The following is a 23,791-nucleotide window of genomic DNA, read 5'->3' as shown; positions in this document are numbered from 1 at the left end:
TCTCTCCTATGCAGAATCCAGTTACAAGCTGCAGTTTTCGAGTCACATGGGCATGTCACATGTCCCTGCATGACTCAGAACTTTACAGGTGGCAGCCATTCTTCACATGCTACCTTGAACATCACAAGTAGGCTTTTTATGTGGATTGGAGTCTTCCAAGGTTCCATTGTCAATTTAAATGTTTCTTGATTGGACACTTAACTTGCAAATTCCTTTCTTAAGAAGCTGACCAAATGCCTTACGAAGGCTACTAAAAATCAAACAAGTACACAGCCACTATTCATAACTTCAGACACAATAATGACACATGCATACACATAGGATGAATATATTCAGTAGATCAGAACCTTCACAGGGATATGTTACATGGCATAGGCAGAATCAAACATATTCCAGTTATGTCATATTTACATTCATGAGCACATTTCCAGAAAGCATTATAGGGTGCAACATCAGAATGGTGTCACCAGGCACTGTGGGATACATACTCACAATGCATTGCCCCTGAGAATGGTGCCCTGAATGTGGACACAATCTGTTGACAGAGGGAGCAAATGTAGACTCGCTTTGGCGACTTTGCTTTTGTCAATTTTTTTGTATCGACATAAGTTTCATTGACAAAACTTGGTAGTGTAGACAAGCCCTTTGTAAATAATGCTGACTGTCTTGGTCTCCATCCCGCAGTGAGCTGTCCTCCCTCACTGCCCCTCTCCCATTGCTCCAGACCTTAAACACTGTCTGAACCTCTCTCTACAGACTGGAGATCAGTAGCTCATGTCTTCTCAGATGTAAGGGTCCAACAAGGAATAGGTGGCCCATGTTTTTCATCTCCCAGGTCAGCAGCACTGGAGCCAGCATTGACCTTTCACTTGACGAACACTCTGATTATCCTCCCACGAAGATGTTTGCTATTCACACTGTACACGATTGGGTTCATCAGGGGCGGGACGAGCAGGTAGATGTAGCCCAGGACAATCTGTAGTAAGGGAGAAGAGCCCTTCCCCAATCTGTGTATCAAAGCCAAGCCGATATCCGGTGTGTAGAAGAGCAGGACGGCACAGAGGTGGGAGACGCAGGTGTTCAGGGCCCTGAGGCACTCCGTGTGGGATGCAACACTCAGCACCGTTTTGAGGATCATCACATAAGAGAGGAAGATGGGCAGTAAATCAAACCCCACTGTGGAGGCTGTAAGAAACAAGCCATAGATGTAGTTGACTGTGATATCCGAACAAGCCAGCTTCATGACATCCTGGTGCAGGCAGTAGGAATGGGAGAGGACATTGACTCGACAATATTGGAACCGTTTCAGGAGGAAGGGGAATGGGAATGATACGGCCACCCCTCTTAGCACACATACCAGTCCCATCTTGAATATTCTCGGCAGGGTTAAGATGGAAGCATATCTCAGTGGGTTAGAGATTGCTACAAAGCGGTCAAATGCCATCAACAAGAGTATGGAGGATTCAATGATTGCAAATGAGTGGATGAAGAACAGCTGGGCAAAACAGGAATCGAGGCTGATCTCCCTAGAGTTAAACAAGTACATACCCAGTATTGTTGGTATGGTGGATATCAATAAGCCAAGATCTGTGACGGCCAACATAGAAAGGAAAATGTACATGGGCTCATGGAGGCTTGGATCTATTTTTATAATGAACAGAATGGTTGAATTTCCCAATATTGAAAAAACATAAATGAAGCAGAAGGGGATAGAGATCCAGAGATGGATGTCTTCCTGCCCAGTTATGCCAGTGAGAAGGAACATTGCAGAGTTGAGTTTGGTGTCATTGACAGCTGACATAATGTACATAGCAGGTCCCAAGGGTTTTGGACTTTCCTTCCTGAAAGGAAAAAGAACAGGTGACAAGGTGATATTTAATTGGACATCATTCTGCTCTCTGTGGAAACCTAGAGTCTCCCAGGAGCTCAAGGAAGATCAGCAAAAACATAGTCTTGGATTTACACCATGGTTAAGAAGATAGGCTCTGCCAGACTGGACCTGCAGTCCATCTAGCTCAGTATCCAGTAGCCAGTTCTCAATGCTTCAGTGGAAGGTGCAAGAAGCCCTATAATAGGCAGCTATGAGATGACCTGCTCCCAGGAAAAGGGTCCCTCGACGCCCACTAGTAAGAAATATTTTGTGGTATAAATCAGGAAGGTTGTGGGCCCTTCCTAGACTTTTTAAAACAATCCTCAGTACTGGAATTGTATTTTCTGGTTACCCGTATACACACCCAGTCACTCTTTGAAAGGTTCCAAGCTCTTGGCCCCATTGATATCTTGTGGCTTTGAGTTCTGCAGCCTACTTGAACGCTGTTATTTTACAATTGTGACCTTCGCAGAGACACTCTTTCTGGCTCTTAACTTCTGAGTATGGCCCATTGTATCATGACATGTGTGGAAACACATGGCAAGTGCATGGTGAAAATGGTCATTGTATTTATCTGCCCTGCATTGAAGCTATTTATAAACGTGTTTCATTGCCTCTTTATATATATATGTAAGCAGAGTCAGGATGAGCTCTACCCTGACATCTGGTGGCAAGTCATGGTGGGTTGTGGAAAAGAACTTCAGTGGCTGATCTCATTTGCATAGGCACACCCACCCTGCCTAGTGGTCACTTTGGCTGCTCTAAGAGCCCCAGTTTCTCTGTTTTTGGGGCAGGAATAAACTGTTATTTTCCTGATTATGTGAATCAAGGACAGTGGAACTGTACTTGGACTTTTGTTATAATGGAGGGACTCACCATCAACTAAGCAGCACTCGCTAGGCAAGGGTCATGGGTTCCAAAACCCAGTGACTGGAGAGAGGATAGGGACAGATATTAATACTTGGTGGTATGGGTCCTCTAGTGAAGGTATTACATGCTATTTGCGTTTCCTTCTCTGTTCACTGGGGACGGTCAGAGCTAATTTTGATTCTCTTTGGAGTTTTGTTATAGGCTGCTGAGCTGAATTCACTTTGGGTTAATGGTGCAGTAGTACTGAGGCTCCCCTACTACAAGGTAAAATCACAAAAGAGCTAAACTTACTGAGAGCTGAAATAACTGAGTGTCGTGTTAAACAGTGGGGGAGCCTGAAGATATATTGCAAAGCAGTTTGTGGGATGGCTGGCAGAGGAGAGCGGCTGGTAGAGCAGAGCAGTTTGTCGGATGCCTGGAGCAGCTCATGGGGGTGGCTGGCAGAGCGGAGTCCCATGGAGAGGTGGGGCAATCAGCTTTGGACCACGTAAGGTGCCCCTTAACCCCCTGCCCACCACATCTCCACCCAGGTTTGGAGGTAAAACTCTGCAGATAAACTTTTGAACACTGAGGCTGCCCTGAGCAGGGACAGAGACTTTTGGGTTGTTGGACTTTTGGGACTTTGAGTGATTTTGGGTTGCTGGACTCAAGAACAAAAGGGAAAGAACACGTCCCAGTTTGCTTGGGGTGGGTTTTTTGCTCATGGGTTGTGTTATGAATCCGGTTGATGGTGTTTCCCCAAAATAATGCCACATTATTTCCCTTTGTTATTAAAAGGCTCTTTGCTACACTCAGACTCTGTGCTTGCGAGAGGGGAAGTATTGCCTCTTGGACATGCCCAGGGGGGTGGTATATATTTGTCCCAGGTCACTGGGTGGGGGCTCGAGCTGGTTTTGCATTGTGTTATTGGAATGGAACCCCTAGATACTGAACCCAGCCCTTGTTGCTGCCAACTCTGACTGGCAGCAGGGTTACATTATATATAATTTTTTCACCTTCTTAGAGCACAAATTATGCCACTGTCTCTTAAGGTACATGGGATAAATTTGTAGGGCCACGATCTTAATTCAATAATAGTGACTTCAACTGTATCACTCTCTATTTAAATGTGTAAATTTGATCAGAACTTGGAACTATGAACTTTCCCTTACCAAATGCTCCCGGTGATACAATCTGAGCCCCAGGAATCCCTCCAAGAGAAGTTGAAGTGCTTTGCCTGAATAGTGTTGTCTGAATCCGGAGATGTGGATCATCCTACAGCCTTCTCTTCATCCTCATAGGACCTGCATCCTCTCCCCATGCAAGGGATTATAGTTATCTGGCAAGTTATAAGCTAACATGGACAGTTACTTCAGCTGGATGGGGGAGGGGTTGGCGTCAGACATGGGTGACGTGTGTAAACACTAGGATTTCCCTAATATCCAGTCCAGTGTCCAAGTTACTTCTGCCATGCTCGTGTAAGAGGTGATATATACACTATACTACTGAAAGAGAGATTTGCAGAGGGAGTGTGTACATGACCCTGAATGTAAGTGTTAGAAACAACTTCTGGTCAGTTACCAGGAGACAGTATCATACAACTGCTCACTGAACAAAGAGTCAGTAGCAGAAACCCATTGCAACCAGTATGTGGAGTAATTCCGAAATACTTTCTAAAGCAAAAGCCATTAAGCAGTAAAGATTCCACTACTCTTTCTTGTAGAGATTCCAACAATGCTACTGCTGGCTTTCAATGTACAGGAATGTCATGAAAGTTTGATTTGTAATATTTGTATTACAATGCGAAGTTTTGACATAACATTTACACATCTGTACTTTAATACACACATTATTTCATGAGGAGGGTGGTGAAGCACTGGCATGGGTTACCTGGGGAGGTGGTGGAATCTCCATCCTTTGAGGTTTTTAAGGCCCGGCTTGACAAAGCCCTGGTGGAGATGATTTAGTTGGGGATTGGTCTTGCTTTGAGCAGGGGATTGGACTAGATGACCTCCTGAGGTCTCTTCCAACCTTAATATTCTATGATTTCTCAGGATACAGTGGGACTTAAAATGGAGCGTCTGTCATCTAGATTTCTTCAGAATCTGAAAAGATTGCAGTGTCTCAACCCTCATTCAGTCGCTTGTCAGCAAACAAAAGTCTAGTAGCTCCCCTGTCCCTGGGTTCACAGCTGACTGGGTCTCTTCAGGTTCTGTTCTGTCAGTCTGCAGCCTGTACATGGAGAATCTGCAGCTCTGAATTCCTGCATTCACAATTGAGCCAGAGAGTAAAATCTTTGAAAATGGCACTAGGAAATCAGAGAGAGGACGGAGATGCTGCGAGCCCTGTAACTCTGAGGGGTTTCTACAGGGCAGAGATTCTATAGCCCTCAGCCATTCAGGAAACAGACATACACCCTATCGGACCTGTTACCACAGAGCAACGCAACTCTGAATTCCTGACTTCACAATCGAGCCAGACAATAAAACCTTTCAAAATGCATTTACTGAATACAATTCCAGAAGCAAATAAACCTGAGGCGATTTGGGGACTAGTCACTGATAATCCGTGGGATCTCCTCTCGCTCAGCCACTGGCAGGATTGAAACCAGAGAACATGGCATCTAGACATAGGACCCATGGAGAAATCCTGATGCAGGGAATGGGAATTTTCATAGTCTGAGCTCACTTTGAATGTCAGATTTCTGTGTAGCTTGAAGAACCCACCGTGGAGCACGGTTCCCAAGCTGCCTCGTGCTGCCTATCTTCGAAACCCCTCACTGAGTCACCCGACAGCCCCGCTGTGTCCTCTGCCACTGCACAGAACATCTGCAAATGGAAACAGCTTCCAGCCTTTCCCCTCCACTTCACGTTTTAAAGACAGTGAAACCTGCCAACATACCCAATTTCTGCTAGAAGGGAGCCGCTGACACCAGAGGTCTTCACCCTAAAGGACAAGGAGTCATCGGAGCATTTGCATCAGCAGCAGGCAGTCTCTGTTCGCATAGGGAGGCAACTGTCTTTATGAAGCCTGCCGGCACAGTCCCTCGGGGGCCACTTGGCCATCAGGGAATGTCAGCTGCCTGGCTTTGCACGCACCAGCTTTAACCCCTGTCGTGACCAATGGCAAAAGTCTATGTTGAATCAAACTGAATACAGTCCAGCTCCAAGATGGAGTTCTGGAGTCACCTGGGCCAGTCACATGTCCAAGCATGACTCACTGTTTTGACAGACAGAAGCCATTGCCCACGTGGCATCTTGAATGTCTCCAGGAAGATTTCTTTTGTGGACTGGAGCCTTTCAAGATGCATTGTTCCTTAAGTGCTTCTTGATTGGGCACTTAACTTTGTGAATTCCTTTCTCCAGGGACTGACCAAATGCTCTACTGAGGTTATTTAGAAATCAAGCCAGTATATGGCCAATATTGATAACTTTGAATACAGAAAGGAGACATGCATACAAATAGGATTAATAGATTCAGTAGATCATAACCTTTACATAGATATATTACATGGCATATGTTGCCTAGAACATATTCAAGTTATATCATATATATTTATAAGCATATTTCCATAAAGCCTTATGGGGGGCACCGTCACACCTCCCACCCCATTCCAGGGGTGCACAGAGACGTGCCAGCAGTTGGTTGCTACTGGACGTGGCATGGGGCCACCAGCCACAGCATGCAAGCAGGCTGCCTGCCTGAGGCCTGCTACGCCTCCAGCCAGGACTCGGGGACAGGTTGTCAGATGAGATTTCTCCTGCATGTTGTGAGCCCCTCCTGTTGTTGGGGGACCCATGTCACCACACGGTTTGTTTCATGGTTAATCCACTCCTGGTCATCACTCTTCATATGGTTCCGATTAGTCACATGGCTACCTCGGGGATGCTGCCAGAGGTGTGATGGTGCTGAAATAAACTAAAATAGAATAATAATATGGGACCTGATTTCTCCCCGTCAGCCCCCTTTCCTGCATTACAAACCCAGGGTGCAGGCCATGGAAGGGAGCTTCCACAAGGCTCCGTACAGGGAAATTTCCCTGGGATTGTTCTGTGGAGAGCTTTCCTTACCTTTTCCCTGAGGAATGAAAAGGAGGACCCAGCCTCCAGGGATAACCAGAGTTCGGCACAGATCTCAGTGATCCACTGGTAGAAAGGCCCAACCACCCCAGTCTCTGGGCCTCCACAACTGCTCTAGGACCCTCTCCAGCTCCCTGCTAGCACAGGTTCATCAGAGATCTGCTACCAGGCCTGTCACAGCAGCCACTGCCCACAGGATCTGCTGAAGTGGTATGGTACAGGGTGGAGGGGACTGCACAGAGATGGGAGGGCTGGGTAGAGTAGTTGAGGGGCACAGTACCCCAGCCACAGACTGGTCAGGAGGTTCTGACATTTCCATACCCACTGTGCAGCCATAGACTCCGTCAGTGCAACCTTCATTGATGTTATAAGGACCAGGCAGATGAAAAGCCTTCAATTTCTCTTGGGGATCCAGGCAGCTGCAGCTCGGCAGCACCATGACAGCTGAGCTTTCAGAGAAAAATGATCCGTTTCCTATGAAAACTCCTCCTGAATAAATGGGTGAAAGGGGAACATTTCAGTTTGAATCTCAGTTATTTACGGTGTTTTCCAGCCCAGCATCAGCCTCTCTCCCTTGTGCTATAGGACCACAGCCCTGGGTGGCAGCACTCCCACACTGGGCAGTCCTTTATGGTGACCATATTTCCAAAGAGAAAACAGGAGACACCCAGCTGCTCGCCAGAGGCCACCCCTGTCCCCTCCTGTGCAAGGCTGTCTCCTGTGGCTGGAACCTGCCTCCCTGCCTCCAGCTCTGCCTACCCCATACAGGGAGCTGGCGTCTCCATTCATCTCCAACGAACATTCCTCTGCTCCCCACCGTTTTGACAGGAACAGACGTTTCTCCTGTTAGCACTTAGGAAGTCAGCAAGAGCATATGGGACAAAAGCCTCTTTTGGAAAAAAATGTCAGGTCAGCTGTGAGAGGACTTAACTAAGGGACTGTACAAGCCAAAACGGGACCAATGGGCACCCTACCACACACTCAGATGTGAAATTGCAGAACTACTAACTATGTTTTGGAACCTATCACTTAGCTTCTGTACCAAAAGACTGGAGGGTAGCTAATTTTGAAGCCAATTTTTAAAAAGGGCTGCAGAGATGATCCCAGCAATTACAGGCTGGTAAGACTAATTTCAGTCGTGGGCAAACTGGTTGAAACTATAGTAAAGAACAAAATTGTCAGACATATAGTTGAATATAATTTGGGGGGGGGGGCGGGGGGGAGAGTAAACATGTTTTTTGTAAAGGGAAATCATGCCTCACCAATCTACGAGAATGATCATAGAATCCTAGAATATTAGGGTTGGAAGAGACTCAGGAGATTGTCTAGACAATCCCCTGCTCAAAGCTGGATCAACACCAACTAAATCATTCCAGCCAGGGCTTTGTCAAGCCAAGTCTTAAAAACCTCCAAGGATGGAGATTCCACCACCTCCCTAGATAACCCATGCCAGTGCTTCACCTCCCTCCGAGTGAAATAGTGTTTACTAATATCCAACCTAGACCTCCCCAACTGCAACTTGAGACCATTGCTTCTTGTTCTGTCAGCTGCAACCACTGAGAACAACCTAGCTGCATCCTCTTTGGAACCCCCCTTCAGGTAGTTGAAGGCTGCTATCATATCCCCCCTCACTCTTCTCTTCTGCAGACTAAATAATCCCAGTTCCCTCAGCTTCTCCTCATAAGTCATGTGCCCCAGCCCCCTAATCATTTTCATTGCCCTCCTCTGGACACTCTCCAATTTGTCCACATCCCTTCTGTAGTGGGGGGACCAAAACTGGAGGCCGTACTCCAGGTGTGGCCTCACCAGTGCTGAGTAGAGGAGAATAATCACTTCCCTCGATCTCCTCGCAATGCTCCGACTAATAAAGTCCAATAGTCAGTTGGCCTTCTTGGCTACAAGGGCACAATGTTGACTCTTGTCCAGCTTCTCATGCACTGTAATCCCCAGATCCTTTTCTGCAGAACTGATGCTTAGCCAGTCGGTCCTCAGCCTGTAGCGGTGCATGGAACAGATAATCATCAAGTGACCCATCTCCTGTCTCCCAATTCCCAGCCTCTGGCAAAAGGAGGCTAGGGACACCATCCCTACCAATCCTGGTCAATATAGATTGATAGACCTATCCTCCATGAATTTATCTAGTTCTTTTTTGAACCCTGTTATTGTCCTGGCCTTCATGACATCCTCTGGCAAGGAGTTCCACAGGTTGACTGTGTGTTATGTGAAAAAAATACTTCCTTTTGTTTGTTTTAAACCTTCTGCCTATTGATTTCATTTGCTGCCACCTAGATCTTGTGTTATGAGGAGGAGTAAATAACACTTCCTTATCTACTTTTTCCATGCCAGTCATGATTTCATAGACCTCTGTCATAGTCGTCTCTTTTCCAGCTGAAAAGTCCCAGTCTTATTAATCTCTCCTCACATGGCAGCCGTTCCATTCACCTATTCCTTTTGCTTGCCCTTTTCTGAACCTTTTCCAATTCCAATATATCTTTTTTGAGATAGGGTAACCACATCTGCACAAGTATTCAAGATGTGGGCATACCATGGATTTATATTTTCTGTCTTATTATCTCTCCTTTTCTTCATGATTGTCAACATTTTGGTATTTTTTTTTTGACTGCCGCTGCACATTGAGTGGATGTTTTCAGGGAACTCTTCACAATTACTCCAGGATCTCTTTCTTTAGTGGTAACAGCTAATTTAGACTCCAACATCTTATATGTGTAGTTGAGATTATGTTTTCCAGTGTGCATTACTTTGCATTTATCACCATTGAATTTCATCTGCCATTTTGTTGCCTAGTTATGCAATTTTGTGAAATCATTCAGAAGTGCTTTGCAGTCTGCTTGGGACTTAACTATGTTGAGCTGTTTTCTATCATCTGCAAATTTTACCACCTCACCCTTTACCCCTTTTTCCAGATCATTTATGAAGATGTTGAATAGGACTGGTCCCAGGACAGACACCCCGGGGGACACCACTATTTACCTCTCTCCATTCTGAAACTGACTATTTATCCCTACCCTTTGTTTCCTATCTTTTAACCAGTTACAAATCCATGAGAAGAAATTCCCTACACAAAGTAATTTTCCTTCCTGTCAACTGTTGGAAATGGGCCAAACTGATTCCACTGGCCTCATTAGCATTTTTCTTCCCTTGGTATTCACCCTTTCTTGTCAACTGTTGAGAATAGAACACTTCCACCTTAATGGAATTGGTTCATTAGCACTGACCCACCCCCACTGGGTAAGGCAGCTCCCATCTTTTCATGTGCTTTGATATATATTCTGCTTACTGTATTTTTCACTCCAGGCATCTGATGAAGTGGGTTTTAGCCCATAAAAGCTTATGCCCAAATAAATTTGTTAGTCTCTAAGGTGCCACAAGGACTCCTCATTGTTTTTTCTCTTATCCCCTGACATCTTAATTTGCTTAAGAACCTTTGTTGAGGGACCCTGATAAAACTCAGGACACTATATCCACTGAATGCCCCTTGTTCACCAGCTTGTTGACCCCATGAAATGGCCATTAGCCATTATCTCTGAAAATTCGTGGCGACTGGGGGAGGTCCCGGATGATTGGAAAAAGGCAAATATAGTGCCCGTATTGAAAAAAGGGTAGAAAGAGAATCCGGGGAACTACAGACTGGTCAGCATCACTTCAGTCCCTGGCAAAATCATGGAGCAGGTCCTGCAGGAATCCATTTTGATTGCCTTCATGATGAGATAACTGGCTCTGTGGATATGGGGAAAGCAGTGGACGTGTTATCCTTGACTTTAGCAAAACTTTTGATGCGTTCTCCCACAGTATTCTTGTCAGCAAGTTAAAGAAGTAAGGATTGGATGAATGGACTATAAGGTGGCTAGATTGTCCGGCTCAATGAATAGTGATCAACGGCTCGATGTCTAGTTGGCAGCCAGTAGGAAGCGGAATGCTCCAAGAGTTGGTCCTGGGGCAGGTTTTGTTCAACATCTTTATTAAAGATCTGGATGATGGGATAAATTGCACCCTCAGCAAGTTTGCAGATGACAATAAGCTTCGGGAGCAGTAGATAAGCTGGAGGATAGGGATAGGGCCCATAGTGACCTAGACAAATTGGAGGATTAGGCCAAAAGAAATCTGATGAGGCTAAACAAGGACAAGTGCAGAATCCTGTACTTAGTAAGGGAGAATCCCATGCACTGCTACAGGCTGGGGACCGACTGGCTAAGCAGCAATTCTGCAGAAAAGGACATAGGGGTTACAGCGGACGAGAAGCTGGATATGAGTCAGCAGTGTGCCTTGTTGCCAAGAAGGCCAACGGCATATTGGGCTGTATTAGTAGGAGCATTGCCAGCAGATGGAGGTGATTATTCCTCTCTATTCATTACTGGTCAGGCCACGTCTGGAGTATTGTGTCCAGTTTTGGTTCCCCCCACTACAGAAGTGAACAAATTAGAGATACTCCAGTGGAGAGCAACGAAAATGATTAGGTGGTCTGGGGCACATGACTTCTGAGGAGAGGCCAAATGAACTGGACTTATTGGACTTATTGGACTTATCTCTGTTTAAAAATAGCCAGAGCTTCGCGAACCAGCTGAGCGGCGGCGAACCAGCTGAGCAGTGGGGGACAGCAGAGCAGCACACAGCAGGAGTTTGCCTGGGAGTTCGCCTGGAGTGAGCCCAGTGAGGCTTACGTCTTGCAAACTGCTCTGAGGAAGCTCATAGTAGGAAGGTGATATGGAAGGGGGGGGTTCAGCTGTTGTGACCTGCACTGGATGTGCCATGTTTGTCTTTCTTCCACAGGACAGAAGCGACTTTGTCTGTACAAAGTGCAAGCTGGTCTCCATATTGGAAGAGAAGATTGAAGGTCTGGAGCAACAGATAACGACCCTGCGTTGCATACGAGAAACTGAGGATTTTCTGGACAAAACTCAGGATAGGCTTCTAGGGGCACAAAGCTCTAAAGATATAGAGCAGGTTGCACAGAGGAGCCAAGAGGCCAGTGAAGAAGCTTGGCAACATGTGACCTACAGAAGAGGTAAGCGGAATGTCCGGGTTCTAGTAACACAGACACAGGTAACTAACCGCTTTCATGTTCTCTCCACAGGTACCGTTGCGGAGAGTGGACCAGATGATATGTCTGGGGCGAGAAAGCAGAAGGAGACTCCGCTGGTTGGAAGGCATGAGATGCGCTGTCCTGAGGTTGGGGGTTCCACGACCACCACTCCCAAGAGGAGAAGGCGGGTGGTGGTGGTCGGGGACTCTCTCCTCCGGGGGACTGAGTCATCTATCTGCCACCCTGACCGGGAAAACCGAGAAGTCTGCTGCTTGCCAGGGGCTAAGATTCGCGATGTGACGGAGAGACTGCCGAGACTCATCAAGCCCTCGGATCGCTACCCCTTCCTGCTTCTCCACGTGGGCACCAATGATACTGCCAAGAATGACCTTGAGCGGATCACTGCGGACTACGTGGCTCTGGGAAGAAGGATAAAGGAGTTGGAGGCGCAAGTGGTGTTCTCGTCCATCCTCCCCGTGGAAGGAAAAGGCCTGGGTAGGGACCGTCGAATCGTGGAAGTCAACGAATGGCTACGCAGGTGGTGTCGGAGAGAAGGCTTTGGATTCTTTGACCATGGGATGGTGTTCCATGAAGGAGGAGTGCTGGGCAGAGATGGGCTCCATCTTACGAAGAGAGGGAAGAGCATCTTTGCCAGCAGGCTGGCTAACCTAGTGAGGAGGGCTTTAAACTAGGTTCACCGGGGGAAGGAGACCAAAGCCCTGAGGTAAGTGGGAAAGTGGGATACCGGGAGGAAGCACAGGCAGGAATGTCTGTGAGGGGAGGGCTCCTGCCTCATACTGGGAATGAGGGATGATCAACAGATTATCTCAAGTGCTTATATACAAATGCACAAAGCCTTGGTAACAAGCAGGGAGAACTGGAGGTCCTGGTGATGTCAAAGAACTATGACGTGGTTGGAATAACAGAGACGTGGTGGGATAACTCACATGACTGGAGTACTGTCATGGATGGTTATAAACTGTTCAGGAATGACAGGCAGGGCAGAAAAGGTGAGGGAGTAGCACTGTATGTAAGGGAACAGTATGACTGCTCAGAGCTCCGGTACAAAACTGTAGAAAAACCTGAGTGTCTCTGGATTAAGTTTAGAAGTGTGTGCAACAAGAGTGATGTAGTGGTGGGAGTCTGCTATAGACCACCGGACCAGGGGGATGAGGTGGATGAGGCTTTCTTCCGGTAGCTCACGGAAGCTACTAGATCGCATGCCCTGATTCTCATGGGTGACTTTAATTTTCCTGATATCTGCTGGGAGAGCAATACAGCGGTGCATAGACAATCCAGGAAGTTTTTGGAAAGCATAGGGGACAATTTCCTGGCACAAGTGCTAGAAGAGCCAACTGGGGGGGGGCGCTTTTCTTGACCTGCTGCTCACAAACCGGGTAGAATTAGTGGGGGAAGCAAAAGTGGATGGGAATCTGGGAGGCAGTGACCATGAGTTGGTTGAGTTCAGGATCCTGACGCAGGGAAGAAAGGTAAGCAGCAGGATACGGGCCCTGGACTTCAGGAAAGCAGACTTCGACTCCCTCAGGGAACGGATGGCCAGGATCCCCTGGGGGACTAACTTGAAGGGGAAAGGAGTCCAGGAGAGTTGGCTGTATTTCAAGGAATCCCTGTTGAGGTTACAGGGACAAACCATCCCAATGAGTCGAAAGAATAGTAAATATGGCAGGTGACCAGCTTGGCTTAATGGTGAAATCCTAGCGGATCTTAAACATAAAAAAGAAGCTTACAAGAAGTGGAAGGTTGGACATATGACCAGGGAAGAGTATAAAAATATTGCTCAGGCATGTAGGAATGATATCAGGAGGGCCAAATCGCACCTGGAGCTGGAGCTAGCAAGAGATGTCAAGAGTAACAAGAAGGGTTTCTTCAGGTATGTTGGCAACAAGAAGAAAGCCAAGGAAAGTGTGGGCCCCTTACTGAATGAGGGAGGCAACCTAGTGACAGAGGATGTGGAAAAAGCTAATGTACTCAATGCTTTTTTTGCCTCTGTTTTCACTAACAAGGTCAGCTCCCAGACTGCTGCGCTGGGCATCACAAAATGGGGAAGAGATGGCCAGCCCTCTGTGGAGATAGAGGTGGTTAGGGACTATTTAGAAAAGCTGGACGTGCACAAGTCCATGGGGCCGGACGAGTTGCATCCGAGAGTGCTGAAGGAATTGGCGGCTGTGATTGCAGAGCCATTGGCCATTATATTTGAAAACTCGTGGCGAAGGGGGGAAGTCCCGGATGACTGGAAAAAGGCTAATGTAGTGCCAATCTTTAAAAAAGGGAAGAAGGAGGATCCAGGGAACTACAGGCCAGTCAGCCTCACCTCAGTCCCTGGAAAAATCATGGAGCAGGTCCTCAAAGAATCAATCCTGAAGCACTTGCATGAGAGGAAAGTGATCAGGAACAGCCAGCATGGATTCACCAAGGGAAGGTCATGCCTGACTAATCTAATTGCCTTTTATGATGAGATTACTGGTTCTGTGGATGAAGGGAAAGCAGTGGATGTATTGTTTCTTGACTTTAGCAAAGCTTTTGACACGGTCTCCCACAGTATTCTTGTCAGCAAGTTAAGGAAGTATGGGCTGGATGAATGCACTATAAGGTGGGTAGAAAGCTGGCTAGAGTGTCGGGCTCAACGGGTAGTGATCAATGGTTCCATGTCTAGTTAGCAGCCGGTATCAAGTGGAGTGCCCCAAGGGTCGGTCCTGGGGCCGGTTTTGTTCAATATCTTCATAAATGATCTGGAGGATGGTGTGGATTGCACTCTCAGCAAATTTGCGGATGATACTAAACTGGGAGGAGTGGTAGATACGCTGGAGGGGAGGGATAGGATACAGAAGGACCTAGACAAATTGGAGGATTGGGCCAAAAGAAATCTGATGAGGCTCAATAAGGATAAGTGCAGAGTCCTGCACTTAGGACGGAAGAATCCAATGCACCGCTACAGACCAGGGACCAAATGGCTAGGCAGCAGTTCTGCGGAAAAGGACCTAGGGGTGACAGTGGACGAGAAGCTGGATATGAGTCAGCAGTGAGCCCTTGTTGCCAAGAAGGCCAATGGCATTTTGGGATGTATAAGTAGGGGCATAGCGAGCAGATCGAGGGACGTGATCGTTCCCCTGTATTCGACATTGGTGAGGCCTCATCTGGAGTACTGTGTCCAGTTTTGGGCCCCACACTTCAAGAAGGATGTGGATAAATTGGAGAGAGTCCAGCGAAGGGCAACAAGAATGATTAGGGGTCTAGAACACATGACTTATGAGGAGAAGCTGAGGGAGCTGGGATTGTTTAGCCTGCAGAAGAGAAGAATGAGGGGGGATTTGATTGCTGCTTTCAACTACCTGAAAGGGGGTTCCAAAGAGGATGGCTCTAGACTGTTCTCAATGGTAGCAGATGACAGAACGAGGAGTAATGGTCTCAAGTTGCAGTGGGGGAGGTTTAGATTGGATATTAGGAAAAACTTTTTCACTAAGAGGGTGGTGAAACACTGGAATGCGTTACCTAGGGAGGTGGTAGAATCTCCTTCCTTAGAGGTTTTTAAGGTCAGGCTTGACAAAGCCCTGGCTGGGATGATTTAACTGGGAATTAGTCCTGCTTCGAGCAGGGGGTTGGACTAGATGACCTTCTGGGGTCCCTTCCAACCCTGATATTCTATGATTCTATGATACCTGCAGAAGGGGGATTTTATACCACCTTTCAACTACCTGAAGGGGGGTTCCAAAGAGGATGGAGCTCGGCTGTTTTCAGTGGTGGCAGCTGACAGAACAAGGAGCAATGGTCTCAAATTGCAGTGGGGGAGGTCTAGGTTGGATATTGGGAAACACTGGTTTACTAGGAGGGAGGTGAAGCACTGGAATGGGTTACCTAGGGAGGTGGTGGAATCTCCGTCCTTGGAGGTTTTTAAAGCCCGTCTTAACAAAGCCCTGGCTTGGATGATTTAGTTGGTGTTGGTCCTGCTTTGAGCAGGGGATAGGACTAGATGAAGTTCAGAGGTCCCTTCCATCTGAATCTTCTGTGATTCTATGATTCTATGATCATCGTTACCGCTCAGCTGCCCTCGAGGTAGCCTTGAGACTAATTGGAACCATAAACAGTGATGACAAGCCCGGAGTCCAGGAGCAGAGCCTGCAGCAGGGCTGGCCTGCAGTCCAGTTGGGTAGCATCTCCACAAATCCCCTGTGATTTGGCCTCCTGCAGTTTGCCATTGGCCATGACGGGGTTAAAGCTGATGCGCATGAAACCAAGCAGCTGAGGTTCCCTGATGGCCAAGTGGCTCCCAGGGGACTGTGCCGGCATCTTCATAAAGACACCTGCCTCCCCGTCTGAACAGAGACTGCCTGCTGCCTGTGCCCCCTCTCTGATGACTCCGTGTCCTTTTGGGTGAAGACCTCTGGTGTCGGCAGCTCCACGCCGAGCAGAAACTGGGTACGTTGGCAGGTTTCATTTTTTCTTTAAAATGTGAAGTGAAGGGGAGAGGCTGGAAGCTGTTTCCATTGGCAGATGTTCTGTGCAATGGCAGAGAATTCAGCTGGGCTGTCGGGGTGACTCAGTGAGGAGGCTGAAGGGCAGGCAGCGCTAGGTAGCTTGGGAACCCCTCCCCTACGTCTGCTCAATTTTATTTTAATGTAATTTAATTTAATTTGATTAATAATATTAATACTAATTAATTACAAATATTAATAGTATGGATTTTAGGCTTGCCAATCTGTTTGATCAGAAGATAAAAGTTCTTGTCCGAAATCAGGCTCCACAGAATTTACAAAGGACCCTCGGGGTATCACGGGAAGCTCACGCTGAGACAGATATAGCCTTAAAGACTTTTTCTTAAAATGAATAATAGTAAGTCAATGGTAAAATACTCAGAGTTTCAAAGTTACAGTTGCATTACTGCTATTCAAAAGATACATTTGATAATATGGTATTATATGCAACAAAGCTTTGCTTAATATACTCACAGCCTTCCTTGATAACCTGGTGGTAAGAGACACAGGAACAGCCTTGCGGTTCAGGTTTCTGAATTCTTGAGGGATGCAGTGCGTAGAAGACACAAATGCTACGAGCTATTGAAGTGAACTTAAGGTTTACTTGACTAACTTAAACTTAAAATCAAAACCTAATAAACAAAGAATAAAAACTTAGGGAAACCAAGCTTCGCCTATTTCCTTTGAAACTTAAAGTTTAAGAAGAACAAGTATAGCCTACTAATAGTAGCAGGCATTGCAGATCGATAGACTAAATAGAGAGAGATAGAGTAGAAATAGAATAAGAAAGAATAGAAAATGGAGTACTCTGTCGAGGTGGGTCGCCTCTTTTTTGGGCAAATTGCTGGAAATCCTTCCTCCTATGCCCAAATTTCATTCCTCACCCACAAAATGTTAGGGCATATTTCCATTTCCTGACTGGCTGAGGGCTCCATTGTTTCTACATTGTAGCTACCCCTCAGAGTTACAGGGCTACCAGTATCTCTGTCCCCTCTCTGGTCTTTGAATGCCAGATGTCAGGCCTTGTAGTCTTCCCTCTCATGGGGTGGAATCCCACGATTCTCCCACCCTCAGACTAGGCTCTGGGCTACAACACACTGCGGGTCGACTGTGCTTGGTGAGCAGGTCCGAGTGTCTGTGGTTCTCCCCTCTGGGAGTCTGTGACCAGTGGTGAGATGAGAGACCAGCCAGCCTTCGAGAACCAAAATACTGTTGAATCCGAACAGCAGGAAGAAAGTGGAACATGGGAGAATCAGAGAGTTTTAAAACAGCAATCTGTACAGATCTCTGACCCCAAGCCCTTCTGCTCCGACAGGGACCCAGGCAGGCTGAGGGCCTTCAGACTTCCCAGCAGTGTCTGTGCCTGTCAGTCTGAAGAGATTCTCACAACAGCTGCCCCACCTCTGGACAGACTGACAGAACTGGCAAAACAAGCTGTGGAATGCAACTGGAACTCAGAAACGGGCTCTTCCCAGCTTGTAGCTTCTGTGTTGTCTCTTGTCCTCCCTGGGGTGGGGACTGAGCGATGGCTTTTCTTGAGCTATTGCTTCCCTTCTTGCTTGTTTTCCAGCAGCCTGCTATGAAACTAGGAAGATCCATATTGATTTCACCCAATAGAGCCATAACATAAACATCACAAATGTTAACTCAATATAGCTCTGCAGCAAACATCCCAAGAACTGGGTTTAACATACACATTCATTATGGCAGCTCAGCTCCATGTCTGTCACAATGCTGTTCCCAGATGCCACATAGTTTATGAATACAGGACGGAGACAGTCAAAGCGCAAGCGAGAGAGAGAGAGCAATAGACTACTTTCATGGGGAAATGAAGTTCCATTTCCATGAATACTCATGCATTTGACTTTCAAATCCACTTCCTGCAAACCCTCACCATGGATGAATAACCAGTGCTGGGGTTACGATGTACGAGTGAGTCAGAGCTCAGGGAATGAATATTTTCTATCCTGACTCCAAGGCTTGTTACCACTCTGGATACAGGCTACAGACTGACAGAAGAGAACCTGAGGAGAACCAGTCAGCTATTAACCCAGGGACAGAGGAGCTACTCGGCTTCTGTTTGCTGACAAGGGACTGAATGAGGGCTGAGACACTGCAATCTTTTCAGATTCTGAAGAAATCCAGATGACAAACCCTACATTTTAAGTCCCATTGTAAGCTGAGAAATCATCTCTGAAAGAAGATCAGAGGGGAAGGAATGGGTTGACAGGTGTGTGCTAAACGACAGATGTGTGAATGTTCTGCCAAAACTTCTCATTGTAATAAAATATTGCAAACCAAACTTTCATGAGGAGCAGTGGAAACTTTACTGCTTAATGGCTTTTACTTTAAAAAGTATTTCAGAAGTTCTTCCATACTTTTTGCAATGGTTTGTGCTAATAACTCTTGTGCAGTGAACAGCTGTATGATCATATCCCCTGGTAGCTGACCAGAAGCTGTTGATCATGAACATAATTCCTCACAAATACCGCTGGAAGTCTTTGGAAGTCTTTCCATAAAGTTTTGAGAGAACAGAACCGCTGGTCTTTGTTTCAGTAATGTTACAGAGCTGAGGTGCAGGAAAGGGGAGTGTTCTATTAGTTGTAAGTAATTTGCACCCATCACCTCTTACATGAACATGCCTGAAGTAATTTGCACACACAAGTGGGTATTAGTGCAAATGTAGTGTTTGCATATTCACCCGTTTGTGACACCAGTTCCTCTCCCGCCCAGCTGAAGTAACTGCGTGTGTTAGCTTGTAACTTGCCAAGTATCTATAGACCCGTGCCTGGGGAGAGGATGCAGGTCCTGTGAGGAAGATCGAATGCTCAGGCTTCAGTTAACATTGGCCAGGCAAAGCACTTCAGCTTCCCTTGGGGGGATTCTTGGGGGTCAGATGCTATCACCGGGAGCATAAGGTAAGGGAAAGTTAACATAGCCTGGTTCTGACTGAATTTACACATGTAAATCTGGAGCTACCCAGTAGAAGTCACGATTATTGAATTAAGAACCTGGCACTAAGAATTTATCCCATGTGCTGGAAAGAGAGAGTGGAATAATTTGAAGTCCCAGGAGTGCAGAAAATAAAAAGTATATCTGTGAGGCAATGAAACACGTTTATAAATAGTTTCAATGCAGGGCAGATAAATAAAATGACCGTCTTCGCCATGCACTTGCCATGTGCATCATAATACAATAGACCAACTCAGAAGTGCATGGCCAGAAAGAGTGTCTGTATGAAAGTCAGAACTGTAAAATCACATAGTACTCAAGTAGGCTATGGAACTCGCAGCCACAAGATATCAATGTGGCGAAGAACGTAGCAGGCTTCAAAGAGGGAAGGGCTGATTAAATGGGTAATCAGGAAATCCAATTACATAAGAACATAGGAATGGCCATACTAGGTCAGACCCAAGGTCCATCCAGCCCAGTATCCTGTCTACCAACAGTGGCCAATGCCAGTTGCCCCAGAGGGAGTGAACCGAACAGGTAATGATCAAATGATCTCTCTCCTGCCATTCATCTCCACCCTCTGACAAACAGAGGCTAGGGACACTATTCCTTACCCATCGTGGCTAATCGCCGTTAATGGACTTAACCTCCATGAATGGATCCAGTTCTCTTTTAAACCCTGTTATAGTCCCAGCCTTCACAAGCTCCTCAGGCAAGGAGTTCCACAGATTGACTGAGTGAAGAAGAACTTCCTTTTCTTTGTTTTAAACCTGCTGCCCATTAATTTCATTTGGTGGCTCCTAGTTCTTATATTATAGGAACAAATAAATAACTTTTCCTTTTTCACTTTCTCCACAGTCTCCTCTTTTCCAAGCTGAAAAGTCCGAGCCTCTTTAATCTTTTCTCATATGGGACCCTTTCCAAACCCCAAATCATTTTAGTTTCCCTTTTCTGAACCTTTTCTAATGCCAGTATATGTTTTTTGAGATGAGGGGACCATATCTATGCGCAGTATTCAAGATGTGGGTGCACCAGGGATTTATATAAGGGCAATAAGATATTCTCCGTTTTATTCTCTATGCCTTTTTTAATGATTCCTAACAGCTCATTTGCTTTTTTTGACTGCCGCTGCACACTGCGTGGACTTGGGCCACCTTGATTATCATGCACATTGTGTAGAGAGTTGTCACTTTGGATGGGCTATTACCAGCAGGAGAGTGAGTTTGTGTGTGGCGGGGTGGAGGGTGAGAAAACCTGGATTTGTGCTGGAAATGGCCCAACTTGATGATCACTTTAGATAAGCTATTACCAGCAGGACAGTGGGGTGGGAGGAGGTATTGTTTCATGATCTCTGTGTGTATATAATGTCTACTGCAGTTTCCACGGTATGCATCCGATGAAGTGAGCTGTAGCTCACGAAAGCTCATGCTCAAATAAATTAGCTAGGTATGTGTTCGATTATGATTTCTTTAAATGGCTGAGAAAAGAATTGTGCTGAATAGAATAACTATTTCTGTCTGTGTATCTTTTTTGTAACTTAAGGTTTTGCCCAGATGGATTCTCTATGTTTTGAATCTAATTACCCTGTAAGGTATCTACCATCCTGATTTTAAAGAGGGGATTTCTTTACTTCTATTTACTCCTATTTCTATTAAAAGTCTTCTTTTTAAGAAAACTGAATGCTTTTTCATTGTTCTCAGATCCGAGGGTTTGGGTCTGTGGTCACCTATGCAAATTGGTGAGGCTTTCTATCCAACATTTCCCAGGAAAGGGGGGTGCAAGTGTTGGGAGGATTGTTCATTGTTCTTAAGATCCAAGGGTCTGGGTCTGTAGTCACCTAGGCAAATTGGTGAGGCTTTTTACCAAACCTTGTCCAGGAAGTGGGGTGCAAGGTTTTGGGAAGTATTTGAGGGGAAAGACATTTCCAAACAGCTCTTCCCCAGTAACCAGTATTAGTTTGGTGGTGGTAGCGGCCAATCCAAGGACAAAGGGTGGAATATTTTGTACCTTGGGGAAGTTTTGACCTAAGCTGGTAAAGATAAGCTTAGGAGGTTTTCATGCAGGTCCCCACATCTGTTCTCTAGCGTTCAGAGTGGGGAAGGAACCTTGACAATCCCTAAATGTAAATGTAAATCCCTAAAGGTAAAAACCTTACACTTCTCACTATTAAATTTCATCCTATTACTATTACTTCAGTTTACAAGGTCATCCAGATCCTCCTGTAGGATATCCCAGTCCTTCTCTAAATTGGCAATACCTCCCAGCTTTCTGTCATCCGCAAACTTTATTGGCACACTCCCACTTTTTGTGCCAAGGTCAGTAATAAAGAGATTAAATAAGAATGGTCCCAAAACCTATCCTTGAGGAACTCCACCGGTAACCTCCCTCCAGCCTGACAGTTCACCTTTCAGTAGGACCCATTGTAGTCTCCTCTTTAACCAATTCCTTATCCACCTTTCAATTTTCCTATTGATCCCCATCTTATCCAATTTAACTAACAATTCCCTATGTGGCACAGTATCAAACACCTTACTGAAATCTAGGTAAATTAGATCCACTGCATTTCCTTTGTCTAAAAAATGTGTTACTTTCTCAAAGAAGGAGATCAGGTTGGTTTGGCACTATCTACCTTTTGTAAAACCATGTTGTATTTTGTCCCATTTACCATTGACTTCAAAGTCCTTAACTACCTTCTCCTTCAAAATTTTCTCCAAGACCTTGCAGACTACAGATGTAAGTATTCTAAACCTTCCTGACTTACATGACAAAATGTGTCTAACTAGTGGGTGTCAGGGAGAAACTTTCCCTGGGATCAGAGTATCTCTTAGTTCCCTATTGCAGGGCTTCTTCCACCTTCCTTTGCAGCATCTCGTAACGCCTAGTGGAGACTTGACTAGACAGGCACTGCTGGACTGATCAGACCTACAGTCTATCTTTGTATTGAGGGTATAAATCCAAGACAATGTTTTTGCTGATTTTCCCTGGAGGTCCTGAGAATCTTTTGATTTGCACTGAGAGCAGAAAGATTTCTCGCTAACTATCACCTAGTTTCCTCTTCTATTTCTTTTTCAGGAAGAAAAGTTCAAAACTCCCCAGACCTGCCCAGTACATTATGTCAGCTGTCAATGACACTAAATTCAACTCTGTAATGTTCCTTCTCACCAGGATACCTGGGCTGGAAGACATCCACCTCTGGATCTCTATCCCCTTCTGCTTCATGTATGTTCTTTCAATCGTAGGAAATTCAGTCATTCTATTCATTATAAAAACAGATCCAAGCCTCCATGAGCCCATGTACATTTTCCTTTCCATGTTGGCCGTCACAGACCTTGCCTTATCCATAACCACCATACCGACGATACTGGGCATATACTTGTTTAACTCTAGGAGAATCAGCCTCGAGGCCTGTTTTGCCCAGATGTTCTTCATCCACTCGCTTTCAAAAATTGAGTCCTTTGTCCTCTTGTTGATGGCCTTTGACCGCTTCATCGCAATTTGTAACCCACTGAGATATACCTCCATCTTAACTCCACCGAGAATATCCAAGATGGGCCTGGTGGCTGTGGTGAGATCGGTGGCCCTAATACTCCCACTCCCCATTCTCCTGAAACGGTTCCAGTACTGTTGAGACAATGTCCTCTCCCATTCCTACTGCCTGCACCCGGACATCATGAAGGCGGCTTGTTCAGACACCTCAGTGAACAGCATCTATGGCTTGTTTGTTAAAGTCATCACGGTTGGGTTGGACTCGTTCCTCATCTTCCTCTCTTATGTGATGATCCTCAAAACAGTGCTGAGTATCGCATCCCACAGAGAGTGCCTCAGGGCCCTGAACACCTGTGTCTCCCATCTCTGCGCTGTCGTGCTCTTCTACATATCAGACATTGGCCTGTCTTTGATACACAGATTTGGAAATAGCTCTACTCACTTGCTTCAGATTATCCTGGGCTACATTTACCTGCTGGTCCCGCCCCTGATGAACCCAGTTGTGTACAGTGTGAAAAGCAAACACCTGCGTGAGAGGATAATCAGGGCATTTGTCAAGTGAAGGGTCAGTTCATCACCTGGCTCCAGTGCTGGTGACATGGGGGAGGAAAAACAGGAGCGATGGGCATGGCCACGAATTCCATCCTTTATCCTCTGCCCATGAAGCCCTTTCCTCTGGCCCATCTCTTCTCCAAAGACCACACCTCTCCTATTCCCCTTTACCCGAGACTCTGCCCCTTAGCCAGCGTCAGGCCTTTCTAAGAGTTGCACAGGGAGCCAGAGCCGCGGTGAGGTGCACTACACCCTCTACATTTTATCCCCCAGGATGTACAAGTCAGGGAATGTGGAGAGTCTTGGGCTCCCCACAGCAACCTTTACTCCCAGAGCAGCTCTTTCAATGGCCCGACTCTGGTCTGGCTCAGAGGGAGAGCCTTGGGGAAAGTGGAGGAGCAAGAGGCTGGGCTTCATGAGAAGATATGAGGCAGAGGACAGGGCTTCAGGGGAAAAAGGGGAGTAGGATCTG

General features: G+C 46.2%; 2 protein-coding genes across 2 annotated transcripts; one reads left to right on the top strand and one right to left on the bottom strand.

Annotated features, from left to right (window-relative positions):
• Window positions 1-865: 865 nt before the first annotated feature.
• On the bottom strand, window positions 866-1,801 carry LOC140897763 (olfactory receptor 51G2-like). The gene has a single exon (XM_073310819.1). The coding sequence runs from the start codon at window positions 1,799-1,801 to the stop codon at window positions 866-868; it is 936 nt and encodes a 311-aa protein (XP_073166920.1).
• A 20,592-nt stretch (window positions 1,802-22,393) lies between these two features.
• LOC140897710 (olfactory receptor 51G2-like) lies at window positions 22,394-23,329 on the top strand. The gene is given in 1 exon segment (XM_073310702.1): window positions 22,394-23,329. A coding segment is annotated over 1 exon segment (936 nt).
• The last annotated feature ends 462 nt before the right edge of the window (window positions 23,330-23,791 follow it).

The sequence above is a fragment of the Lepidochelys kempii genome, chromosome 1, assembly GCF_965140265.1.
Source record: "Lepidochelys kempii isolate rLepKem1 chromosome 1, rLepKem1.hap2, whole genome shotgun sequence".
Lineage (NCBI taxonomy): Eukaryota > Metazoa > Chordata > Testudines > Cheloniidae > Lepidochelys > Lepidochelys kempii.
Note: the sequence above shows the minus strand (reverse complement) of the source record. Positions and strands in the feature narration are given on the sequence as shown.

Coding starts and splice junctions, on each gene's coding strand:
- LOC140897763 (XM_073310819.1), bottom strand. CDS start 1,801: ATGTCAGCTGTCAATGACACCAAACTCAACTCTGCAATGTTCCTTCTC.